Below are 12011 nucleotides of genomic sequence, written 5' to 3' on the forward strand. Positions count from 1 at the left end.
AGTAAATTCTTTTTTACATTCTCTAAGGAACTGTTTCAGACTTTTCCTACTCATCCTCGGAAATTAAAACACATGCTTACTTCTCTTAATTTCTGTAACTCTCCTCACAACTTACTTTCTGAAGATTCAAGCCATTTTTACAAGACTGTCAAGTTCTTGTCCCTTAAAACTTTACATCTCTACCATTCTTTTGCTTTTCCTCCTCTACTACAGAAAGAAGAATGCCTCCTCCTTTTCAAAGCCAACCCCTCCACTACTGCTCTCTCCTTTCACTCTGTTTCTTCTGGGACTTTATTATATCAGTTTTCTCCTTTTCATTTCTCTCTTTCATTTTCATTTTCTCTTTGCATTGTAACATGCCCAAGAGTCCCATATTCCAATAAAAAACATCAATAATAATAACAAGTATTAAGTTCCCACTATGTGCCAGGTACTGTCCCAACTGCTTAAAATATACCTTCTCATATAATTCTCACAATGACCCACTGAGTTCAAATTATTGTGAAGAAAATTATTATGATAAAGAAATTGAGAGTTTAGAAATATTGAGCAACTTGCCCAAGATTGTCTAACTAGTAAGCAGTATTTTCCCTTCTCCATGCTACTCTGGCAAGATTCCATTGTCTCTTTGTTTCCCTTTCATTACTGTATTTCTTGAAAAAGTCTCAGTTCCTCCTCTACACTATGCAATCCACTGCAGTTTCTTGGAGAGTCCCACGCTTAATGGTCTCTCTAAAAGGTCTCTAATCCCCAGCTGGGTCACTGTAGTGCTCATCACCAAATGTTGCTTTTTGAGATGGTCTTCTCTCTTAGTCTTCATAATATATGACCTCTTTTTTTCTGGTTCTTTTCCTAGTCTTTTCTAACTCCTTATCTTCTCTTACTCTTTAAATGTAAGATTTCCTATAGTTCCATCTAGACATAGCCTGCTTTCTGTTCCACATTCAGCTGAGACATTCTCATTTGCTCCTACATCATCAACTCTCATGCTGTAATGAAGAACAAATCCACACAGCTAATTCTGGCCTCCCCTACCCACCCACAACCTAATTCCAGCTCAGTGCTGAAATTTCCATGTAAGTGCTCCTCAAGTATCTCAAACTCCATCTGCCCCACATTATACTCATTACCTGTGCTTGACAATGGACTCCCCACCTGAGTTTCCTACCATGAACCACGGGCACCCCCTTCAATTCCCTTTGCCTCCCTGCTACCCCAGTCCAGAGCTGATACAAACACATCCAAAAAGAGCTATGGAGGCTCTGTAGTGGACACAACCCTGAACTGAGAGTGAAACTTGGGTTTTAATCCTGACTCAGTCACTAAGAAGCTAAGTGACTTAGTGGAGCTAGAACAAGGATCTCTGGGGCCTTTTATCAATCTAATATTTAAGGACTATGACCTTCATCCCCTCCTTACTGGCCTCACTAACATTGCCCTGACCCTGCCCTCACTGCTTTTTGCCTGGGCTATTTTAATTGGCCTCCTGACTGACATTGTTTCCTGTCTTTTCTTCTTTCATTCCTCCAGACACAACCATAAAATTACAGTTTTTATAATATAATCATAAAACACAGTTTTTGTAACACTTCTCACTTATTTAAAAAACTTTTAGAAGATTCCTGTTAGCTATGGGATAAAATTCAAACTCCTTATTTCTGCATTCATAGCCTTTTGCATGTTAGTTCCAACATAACACATGAAACATCACTTTGTCTAAATTGGATTACATGTGAGGTTGGAGATAAGCACTGTAGGAAAAAAATACCTTATTCTTCATAGTAAAAGTAATAGTGTATCAAAGATTTAGGTGTTAAGTAGTAAACGATATAATTTTAGGAAATGGTATAATAAATTTATTTATAAGTTTAGAAGACGGGAGGTATTTTGAAGCAGGATGCAAAATCCAGGAATTCTAAAACAGTGATTAAATTTGACCATATAAGATTTGAAAATTTATGTACAGCAAAAAATGGAAAAAATTTCAACTCACACAGAGATAAGGCTTTCATTTCTTAATTTACAAAGGATTCATATAAATCAATAATTGACAGAAATTGAGGACAAATAGATTTTTAAATATTTATTTTTGAGAGAGAGAGAGAGAGAAAGAGAGAGAGAGTACACATGGGTGTGAGTGGGGGAGGAGCAGAGTGAGAGGCAGACAGAGGATCTAAAGTGGGCTCTGTGCTGACAGCGGACTCAGACTCACAGGGTTCAAATTCACTAACCATGAGATCATGACCTGAGTTAAAGTCTATGCTTAAATGACTGAGCCACCCAGGCACCCCAATAACAAATACATTTTGTTAAGTTGCTTAATTTCACTAAATAAAATTCAAAACCATGAAATATTTTCCTTTCTTTAGACAAGCAAATATTTTTTTAAGTTTTTATTTAAAGTCCAGTTAGTTAACAAGCAGTGTAATATTAGTTTCAGGTGTACAATATAGTGATTCAACACTTCCATATAGCACTGGAAATGATCTCAAGTGCACTCCTTAATCCCTATCACATATTTCACCCATTCCCTCTCCCACCTCCCCTCTGGTAACCATCGGTTTGTTTTCTATAGTTAAGGGTCTATTTCTTGGTTTGCCTCTCTCTCTTTTTTTCCCCTTTGCTCTTTTGTTTTGTTTCTTAAATTCCACTAGAAAGGCAAATATCTTACAGGTGATGACACCATTGCTGCTAAGACAATGATGAAAAGGCATTTACTTGGATTGTTGAAAAAATTTGGAATTCAATGGGAAAATATCTATCAACATGTAAGATGCAAGAACCCTTTGATTCAGCAATCCCAGTACGAGGAATTTGTGCTACCAATGAACGTACAAAGGTTTACCAAGAATCACAACACACACACACACACACAAACACACACACACACACACAGATGTCAGCTGCAACATTGGTGATATTAGAAAAGAAGAAAAGAAAGGGGAAAAAATAGAAACAACCAAAGTGTTAATAAAAGATTGGTTATGGGATATTTATATAATTGAATGCTAATTTTAATGCTTCCTGTAAAAGAATATTTCTGACATGTATTCATGATGTAGTATTATTGAAAAATCAAGAAAGCAGCTTATAAAATAAAATTTGTGGAAGATTCTATTTTTTTTGGAAGATTCTATTTTTATGAAAAAATAGATATGCATAGTATTTCTACATTGGAAAAAGAATGTCGAGAAATACAACATATATGCTTTCCTGTCATTTACCTATCTTCTGAGAGCATGTACATCATTTTTATAATCAGAAAAAAAATTACCTAAAGTTTTCAACTTCCCAAAAGAAAAGAGAAAGGCAATGAAACAATCTGTGCCCTTGTATGATCTACATTGAGCAATAAACAGTACCTAGAGTCCATGTCATAGAGGTTTCATAAAAATTAATGATTAACTGAGTATAACTCATTGAAATTGCTGCAGTTAAAATAATCTAAAAGTTCTGTTTAGGATTTGGCTGTGGAAATAAAATATACTCCCACTCATTCTAACCCATTCAACTAGCACTATTTACACTGCCTCATTCATCAAAAGCTGTCACCCAATGTTGCTTAATCCAAGTGTGTATATATAAGTGGAGTTGAAATATAACTGCATCAACTACTACCAAATGTTGACAAGAAACTTCATCATTTGAGAGCAGCCCTTCACGTTTATAACTAAGGTGAGTTATCATAACCGGTGTATAAGAATATTTGCCTATGTTTTTGGGAAAAGCAGCATGAAAGAACCAATGATGTTTATATTGCTATATTTTCTGAAATATTTCTGATTTTAAAATAGGAAGATAAAGAGTAAATTTTAAGTCTGAAAAAAAGGTGAAAAGAATGCTTGTATTTTTTAGAGTAAAGATATGTAGGTTGTTTAAAGAAATGCTTTTTTTCTTTTTGAATAGGATTTGAAAATATTTCCTGACTATGCTTTTGACTTACCATTTGATTCTTAAAAAGCAGCTAACTTTCTCTGTGTCAATGACTGCATTGTAAATTTGGTATTTCAGTTGCTTATCTATGTTGCTTAAATCAGAAAGCTAATTTTGGTTTAAAGCTGAGTTCCTCCAAGTATGCTATCTCAAATTAGCCCATGCTAATAGATAGTCCATGTTAACAGGGTTGTTAATAGAGGTGGTGGGGGAAGTTACAAGATCAAATAATTACCCAAAATAATTAAGCTAAAGTACCTATGAATCTTCAATGAAAGACTGCTTACCTCTTCACTCTGGTAATGTGGTTCTGACTTCACAAGAGGTGGAATATAAATAGGGACATTTCCTACATTTATTTGAAACAGTTTGTTTTGGGTTTTATTTTTTTTATGTCCATCCAGGAGTAGTTTTTTTTCCTGGAATGTAAGGATGCTTGGATAAAAAAGGAAACAAACTTAAAAATGAGTGTTATAATTTTCATTTTATCAGTATTGTCTGCACACCTACTGTGTGCAAGGTATTATTTGAACTATTTTCTATAAATTTAAAATTTAACTACAATAATACCAAACTATTCCACATGTTATGATTACAGATTAACTACCATATTTAGAAATTTATTATTTTCAAAGAAGTTGGACAACTGGCTAAGCATTTGAAACTAAATTCCCAGTTTTGATTATTTTCTTCTTACATTTGGAGGAGGAAGAGAGGAGATAGGGTGGGAAACTCTGGCATAAAGAAGGAAATCAGGAAACTAGATTCTGGTCCCAGTTTTTCTTTTGTGATCCTAGGCAAGCCACTTAATCTTTCAGTCTTATCCTACTCATCCATTGTTTTAGGGGCTCAGGAAAATGATATCAAAGATTCTCTGCTTCTAAGTGTTCTTACCATTGAAGAATTTTGCTCATGAAACCCAGTGTAAATAAGATGGTTGCATGTAATGTTATCCATCTAAACAATAACAACAACAAAAACAACAAAAACAATGGAATTTCAACCTATGTGAAGTCCAGAGACAAAAACAAAGTTGTATGAAGTTTATCTTCCAAGGAGTCCTCTAATTCAGAAACCCAATGCTCATTCCTTACCCTGCTAGAAGAACAGATTCATATAAAATTTCTAAGGGATTTAAATAATAACCACTCCTGGAATAAACTGATTTTTTTTTTTGTAATCTAGGAAAAAGAGGGCAATGCTTAATACAAGTAGAAATAACTATTAGCAGAGTTTCAGGCAATATAAGGGAGAATTTAAAGCTGGAGAAATGTTGGGGCGCCTGGGTGGCGCAGTCGGTTAAGCGTCCGACTTCAGCCGGGTCACGATCTCGCGGTCCGTGAGTTCGAGCCCCGCGTCAGGCTCTGGGCTGATGGCTCGGAGCCTGGAGCCTGTTTCCGATTCTGTGTCTCCCTCTCTCTCTGCCCCTCCCCCGTTCATGCTCTGTCTCTCTCTGTCCCAAAAATAAATAAACGTTGAAAAAAAAAAAATAAAGCTGGAGAAATGCTGCTCTCTCCACAAATCACAGCACCACTGCCTTACCTTGATAATGAAGCCAGTCTGTGGTACCTTACTGAAAGAATTTGAGTTTTTCTGCAATTTATAATAGAGAACACAATATTCTTTCAGTAAGATATTGCCACCCAGTTTGATAGTCAAGGTGCAGCAACCATTGATGATCCTTGCATGAATCAAGTATTAAATTGGGGGCTATAAGACTGTTGTTTTTCTAATTCTACCATTCTTTCTATAATGAATAAATCCCTCATTCATTCTTTCTTGAGAAATGCAAGACTGGTGGGTTTCTTTTTACATTAAATGCTTTATAGTAAATTGCCTTCATTTTTCTTTTTGATGCTCAGATTATGCCAAATTTGGCCAGTGGGAAACCCTTTAAGGGGACTCCTGTGTCCTTTTGACACAGCCTCACAAATTTTTGAATGACACATGGCTTTTTGGCATTACTGAATATTCCATATTCACTTCTACATTCCCAACCCATATCTAGAGTCCTGGTTCCTTTTAGTGTAAAAACTGTTTAGAAACTAAGATGGGCATACTGATACTGCTGATTCAGATTTAACACAACAGAGATTTCCCTTTGGCTTCTTATATTTTATATTTGTATCTCCTTTCCCCTGCGGTAAAAATCCTGTAACATTAACATATCTACTTATTTGTTCTATACTCTAGTATAGAAAAAACTGTTTCAGAATTCCAAAATCAGTAATACCACCAACAAAAAGCCCAGTAAGTAAAGTTTAAGATTTCTTTGCAGTTCTTTTTGACCTCTGACTATATTCCAATATAGATATATTTTCAGAAAACTATGTTCAAATATTATTGAAATAATTACTTTCCTTATGTGGCTGTTATTAATATTGAGTTTGCCACAGTTGTTTCTGTTTATTTTCAAGTTGAGACAATTGAACTAATATTACATTTTAACCTACAGAAGCCTGAAAATGAAGACTAAAATGGAGTATTCAACCACCAAAATCTCCCCAGCAAAGATGAACAGCTCAGCAGGCAAGGCTTTGGTAAAATCTCCCAAGTTGGGAAGTAAGAACTTAAGCATTTCTGATTGTTTTACACACTATATTCATCTGTTATCAAATCTTTATGATTCTGATGTTCATACATGATATCTTGCCAAAAGCTACTAAGAATACAAGAGCTGAAATTAGGAAGGATGGCTCATAAGTTTGTAATACAGCAGTCTTTGGTTTTAGACAAACTATATATAGCCAACTTTTGCTTATTTGATACATACCAGGACAAGAATGGTTTAGGTAATTGAAACCTGCTAATAGTGATAAACATGAATAACCCTTAATATCAATCCCTTCTTTCTACCCACACCTCTTTCTACCTAACCCAAAATCTTTTTCCCAGATCAATAAAATTTTAAACTGATTTTCTTTCATTCAACAAACATTTATTATGTATAAAACACCTTTGGTGTACTGTGGTCTTGACTTGCAACTTCTGATAAGGGAGAGAATAATAAGTGAAGATATTTGAATAATACATGCCCCAAATAAAGCGGAGTTGATCAAATGATGCTCAAGTCTATCCAATTGAAAACTCAAAGGAATTGGCATAAATTGAAGGGTAAATAAAGGCAGGTAGTAGCCATAGTTTTAAGATGAAAGAGCTAATATCTTTGATCCTGAAAATCATCCTAGGAAAGAATTATGCAAATTTACACTCATGTTTTTCATACAAAAGAGGTAACACCAAAGAAAGTTAATAGAAGTCTGGCAAGACTGGAGAGAAAATAGATGAGGAATGATAGTGGGGACTGGCATATCTTTGTTTTTTGTTCTCTTCATCTCTTTGAACATCATTAAGGCTAGAAGACAGCAGTGGTAAAGAATATCGTTTTCTGTCTTCCCTAAAGCTGTGGCACACCCATGCTGTTTTTAGTAACCAAGGAAAACATTAATTTAATTGTAGTTTCTGAATGGCCAGAAAATCGCAGTTAAGTTAATCCTTTTACTTGTGTCTGAATCAAAACTCTCTGTGTAGAAACAGTGACTCAGTGGAACTGACTCTATGTCCTCTTAATAAATGTGTTTTCTTTGTACACCAGGAGATGTGGCCACTTTATAGATACTGGAGTGGAGGAGCAGGCTGGAGTTTATGCCAGAGTTGCTGGCATTGATGCAAAAATTAAAATGTAGCCTCTCCTTTAAGGGTGCAGTGGCCCTAACAGCTTACTTATACCATTTAGAGAAACATGATAAAGATAATCCCCAAATCATGTATATGGCTTTGGAATACAGCACATTATTCTTATTGTCCCTTAGCAGATCTTCTTTTCCAATAATATTGCTCAGTTTAACACTAAGATTTTCATTATTTAGACACTGTTGGATAAAATTTCAACAGATATCTATAAAGTGCGTGGCAGGTGCACTTCTCAAAACTCAAGGTGCAAGTAATATTGTATCTTATTTTTCTAAATTAACTGCTTTGAGCCTCCAAGCAACAAAGCAAGAAAGCTCATTTTTGTTCCTTCTCCTTTGGACTAGCAGGATCTGATACAATCACAAAGCCAGAAAACTCAATATCTATCGGCTAGAGGTATACATACAATCAGGTTCCATATGAGTTTGGTCACCACTAAAGTATTTCATCCCTAGTACCAATAAGATACAGGACTTAATGAGCTAGACAAAAGCCCCTCCCCAAACTCATTTCCTTCTTAGTTTCAAGGAAACTACTTGTAGAGTCAGGCCATTTTCCTCTGCTACTTCTTCTCCCCTACATTCATCAACACTTTCTCTGTCCTGACAATCCAGCTTCCTAGTGAATCTAGCCACCAGTCACAGTATGAGAGCCATGGGACAGATCCATCCAGCAGAAGTATTTTATCTGGCCTGAACAGTATATTGTTGTTTTTTAATTGAGGAAACATTTAAAAATTAGAAGATTGTGCATAAAAATCTCCATATCTTGAAAAATCTGAAAATCTAGCAACACTGGGTCCATATCCCTACATGGCAATAATTGGCAATAGAAGCGAGTAGAGGTCACACCCTTTAATTTGAGTTATGTCCATGGAATATCTTCTGTTACAGTGATGGAGCTCAACTTTATCCTATGGACAGTAAGAAACCATTGAAAACATTTAATTGGGGAATAGCAAGATTTTTTTTTTAAGGTAGAGAGAGTGCATGAGCAGAGGAGGTAGGCAGAAGGAGGGTGCATGAGCAGAGGAGGGAGACAGAGAGAGAGAGAGAGAGAGAGAGAGAGAATCTCAAGCAGGCTCCATGCTCAATGTGGAGCATGATGCTCCCACAACCCTGGGATCATAACCTGAGCTGAAATCAAGAGTCAGATGCTCAACCAACTGAGCCACGCAGGCACTGGATATTTTTATTTTAGAGAGATCAATCACATTGATGGTGGCATATAGAGTGAAGGGGCAAGAATAGAAACAAAAATGCGTTAGAAGTCCACTGCATTCATCTAGGGGACTGATGATGAGGGCCAAACCTAAAACAACAGAATAGGAAGGAAGAACTAAATTTCAGATACACTCAGAAAGTGAAATCAATAAGATTTAATGACAGACCACATAAATTGAGGCATGGACAGAGATGGAAAAATAGATGATTCTCAGCTTTCAGGATGATTTAAGAATGAGCAGACAATGGTAGAAAGTGGTACTGTTTTTCAAGATAGGATTTCAGGAGGAATATATTTTGGGTAGAAAAAGATAACGAAGGGTTGATTTTTTTATGAGTATATTTGAATTTGGAGTAGGTGTTGGTCATCCAGGTAGAGACGTCTAGAATTCTGGTGGCTCTACATAGATAGATACAGAGATGCTGTGGGATAACTTAAGTCAAAATACCCTGTGAAGAAAGAGCAACAGATAGGAAACTCAGGAGACAGAACTAAGGGACAGTTACAGTTTGGGGAGTCATCAGTGTATAAAAAGATGTCATTGGAGCAGGCTTGCCCAGAAAGAAAGTCTAGAGTGAGAGGAAAGGCAAAGGACAAATTTTGAGGAACACCAATATTTTAGAAGCAGTCAGACAAGGAGAAAGCCAACAAAGAAGCAGAGATGGATGATCAGAGAGAAAAAAGGAGAACATAAGAAAACTGGTGACATGACAACAAGAAAAGAAAGAGTTTCAGAGAAGGATGTGGTTGCCAAAGTCAAATGCCACAGATAAATCAAGGGTAGTAAGCAGTGAGGAGAGACTTTGGTGAAATAGGTGTTTCGGGAAGAAATGAAAGATGAGTGATTCACTTATGTAGTTCCTGTCAGCCATAGTCTGGCTCTCTTAGTGACAGAAGTACAGAAAGATTTCCAAGCCCCTTTCCATTTACTCACCAGAAATGCGTGAAGGATTTCATCATGTTGCTATGATGAAATTACTTATGAGAATTTCTTTAAAAACCATCTGAGACACTGCCCTCATACATCAGGCAGGATAGAGACATAGGAAGTGGCAACAGCCCTTACATAAGCTTGAGTTGGCCTTTTGACCCCAGCAGAGAACTCTCTCCCACAGAGTCCCCAAGGCCATGCCAGCTTTGTGCTTCCTGTCTGAGAACACAACCCTCACAACCATACTTTCAGCTGCCCTGAACACGAAAGTATACCTTCTTACAAATTCTCCCAATGTAAATTATCTTCAATACTTCAAAGAATTTTTTAAGTTTATTTATTTTGTGAGAGAGAGAGAGAAGGAGAGGGAGAGAGAGAGACAGAGACAGCATGAGCAGGGGAGGGGCAGAGAGAGAAGGAAACAGAATCTGAAGCAGGCTCTGAGCTCTCAGCACAGAGCCGGATGCGGGGCTCAAACCAACGAATGGTGAGATCATGACCTGAGCTGAAGTCAGATGCTTAACAGACTGAGCCACCCAGGTGCTCCATCTTCAATATTTCAAATGTAGTCACCCCTCAATAAATTACACTAGTGTTCGTCCCACTAGATGATAGCCTCTACATCAATATCTTTAGCTCCTCTCTTCTACACCCATAATACTTCCTCAATATCATGACTGTTACTGCTAACTACCCAAGACCCACATCCTGCTCCCTACAGGGTCCACTCTCAATGTTAGACATGCCTGTCAGTTATGTCCAATGGGATTCTGAATATAACATAAAGATAAGCATGTAAAGAATGAGCATGCCTTCAGTATCATCTTATGCCTTTTAGTTCTGGAGAGACAATGTGAAACATTTAATAAAGTATTTTATTAAATTAGTCATCAGGAAACTAAGTTCAATGCTGGCATTGGCATAGGTTTATAAATTATCCTTGCAATTGTAAAAGCATTACGTAAATGTGATACTACAGTTGATATTTATAAATTTGATGCAATGTTAGGGTGTTCCAATGTAGATGTTAGTATAATTAAGTGCTCTTGCCCCATTAAGAGTGTTGAAGATACCTAAAGGCAGATGCCCATCTGAATTGGAGGTAAGATATAGATAATTCAAAATAGTAAGTTACAAAAGTTTACTTAACTTTCAAAAGTATATCAGGAAGACAAATCTTCTAGAGAATTAAAAGGAGGAGGGGTGCCTGGGTGGCTCAGTCTGTTAAGTGTCTGACTCTTGATTTTAGCTCAATAATGATCTCATGTTTCATGAGATCAAGCCCCACATTGGGCACCAAGCTGAGTATGGAGACTACTTGGGATTCTCCCTCTCCCTCTCTCTTTCTGTCCCTCTCCCACTCACTCTCTCTCTCTCTCAAAATAAATAAGCAAACATTAAAAAATATATATCATAGAATGGATCCTAAAATCATAATTTTCATTTTCTGAATCACTGAATAATTGAAATTTGGCTGTATTGATACAAATTGCTTGATAATTCATTTACCAAAACACTAAAAGTTGAGATGCCATGACTCAAGTGTTACAACTTTCTTTTCCATTTGACTCTGAAAAACCTTTTATGAATTTGCAAGTAGAAAATTTAATTTTTTATTTGAGACTTTTTCTTTGACTAAATGAAAGAATTACTAAGTAGGTGATTAAATTTTTTACTTTGACTTCATTTGGATTTGTATTATGTTAGTTCCTAAAATTGCAGTGTAGCATTTTCTTAGATGGAAGTGGATGGAAAGAGTAGCTTTGATGCTAGACATACTTGAGTTACAACTTCTCACCAGATCTGTAACCTTGGGCAAGTGTGTTTGAAAATCCATGATGGGAGTAAGATGGCGGCGTAGGAGGACGCTGGGCTCACCGCGCGTCCTGCTGATCACTTAGATTCCACCTACACCTGCCTAAATAACCCAGAAAACCACCAGAGGATTAGCAGAACGGAGTCGCCAGACCCAAGCGCAGACGAGAGGCCCACAGAAGAGGGTAGGAAGGGCGGCGAGGCGGTGCGTGCTCCCCGGACTGGCGGGAGGGAGCCGGGGCGGAGGGGTGGCTCGCCGGCCAAGCAGAGTCCCCGAGTCTGGCTTGCAAAAGCGGAGGGGCCTGACGGACTGTGTTCCGACAGCAAGCGCGACTTAGCGTCTGGGAGGTCATAAGTTAACAGCTCTGCTCGGAAAGCAGGAAGGCTGGAGGACAAAGGGAGGGAGAGCTGCGGA

The 12011-nt window shown here is 37.2% G+C and overlaps 1 protein-coding gene across 2 annotated transcripts in view; it reads left to right on the forward strand.

The window, feature by feature from the left end:
* IL33 (interleukin 33) overlaps positions 1-12011 on the forward strand; it is a 42653-nt gene that overhangs the window by 18023 nt on the left and 12619 nt on the right. The window contains exons 3-4 of one of the 2 annotated variants that reach the window (XM_030294161.1): positions 3516-3675; positions 6389-6495. In XM_030294161.1, coding sequence (XP_030150021.1) covers positions 6399-6495 — 97 coding nt within the window. In that variant the 5' untranslated portion in view covers positions 3516-3675; positions 6389-6398. The remainder of the gene's footprint in view (positions 1-3515; positions 3676-6388; positions 6496-12011) is intronic. The other variant, XM_030294164.2, reaches the window with a different exon arrangement.

This window comes from Lynx canadensis, chromosome D4, assembly GCF_007474595.2.
Source record: "Lynx canadensis isolate LIC74 chromosome D4, mLynCan4.pri.v2, whole genome shotgun sequence".
Classification (NCBI taxonomy): domain Eukaryota; kingdom Metazoa; phylum Chordata; class Mammalia; order Carnivora; family Felidae; genus Lynx; species Lynx canadensis.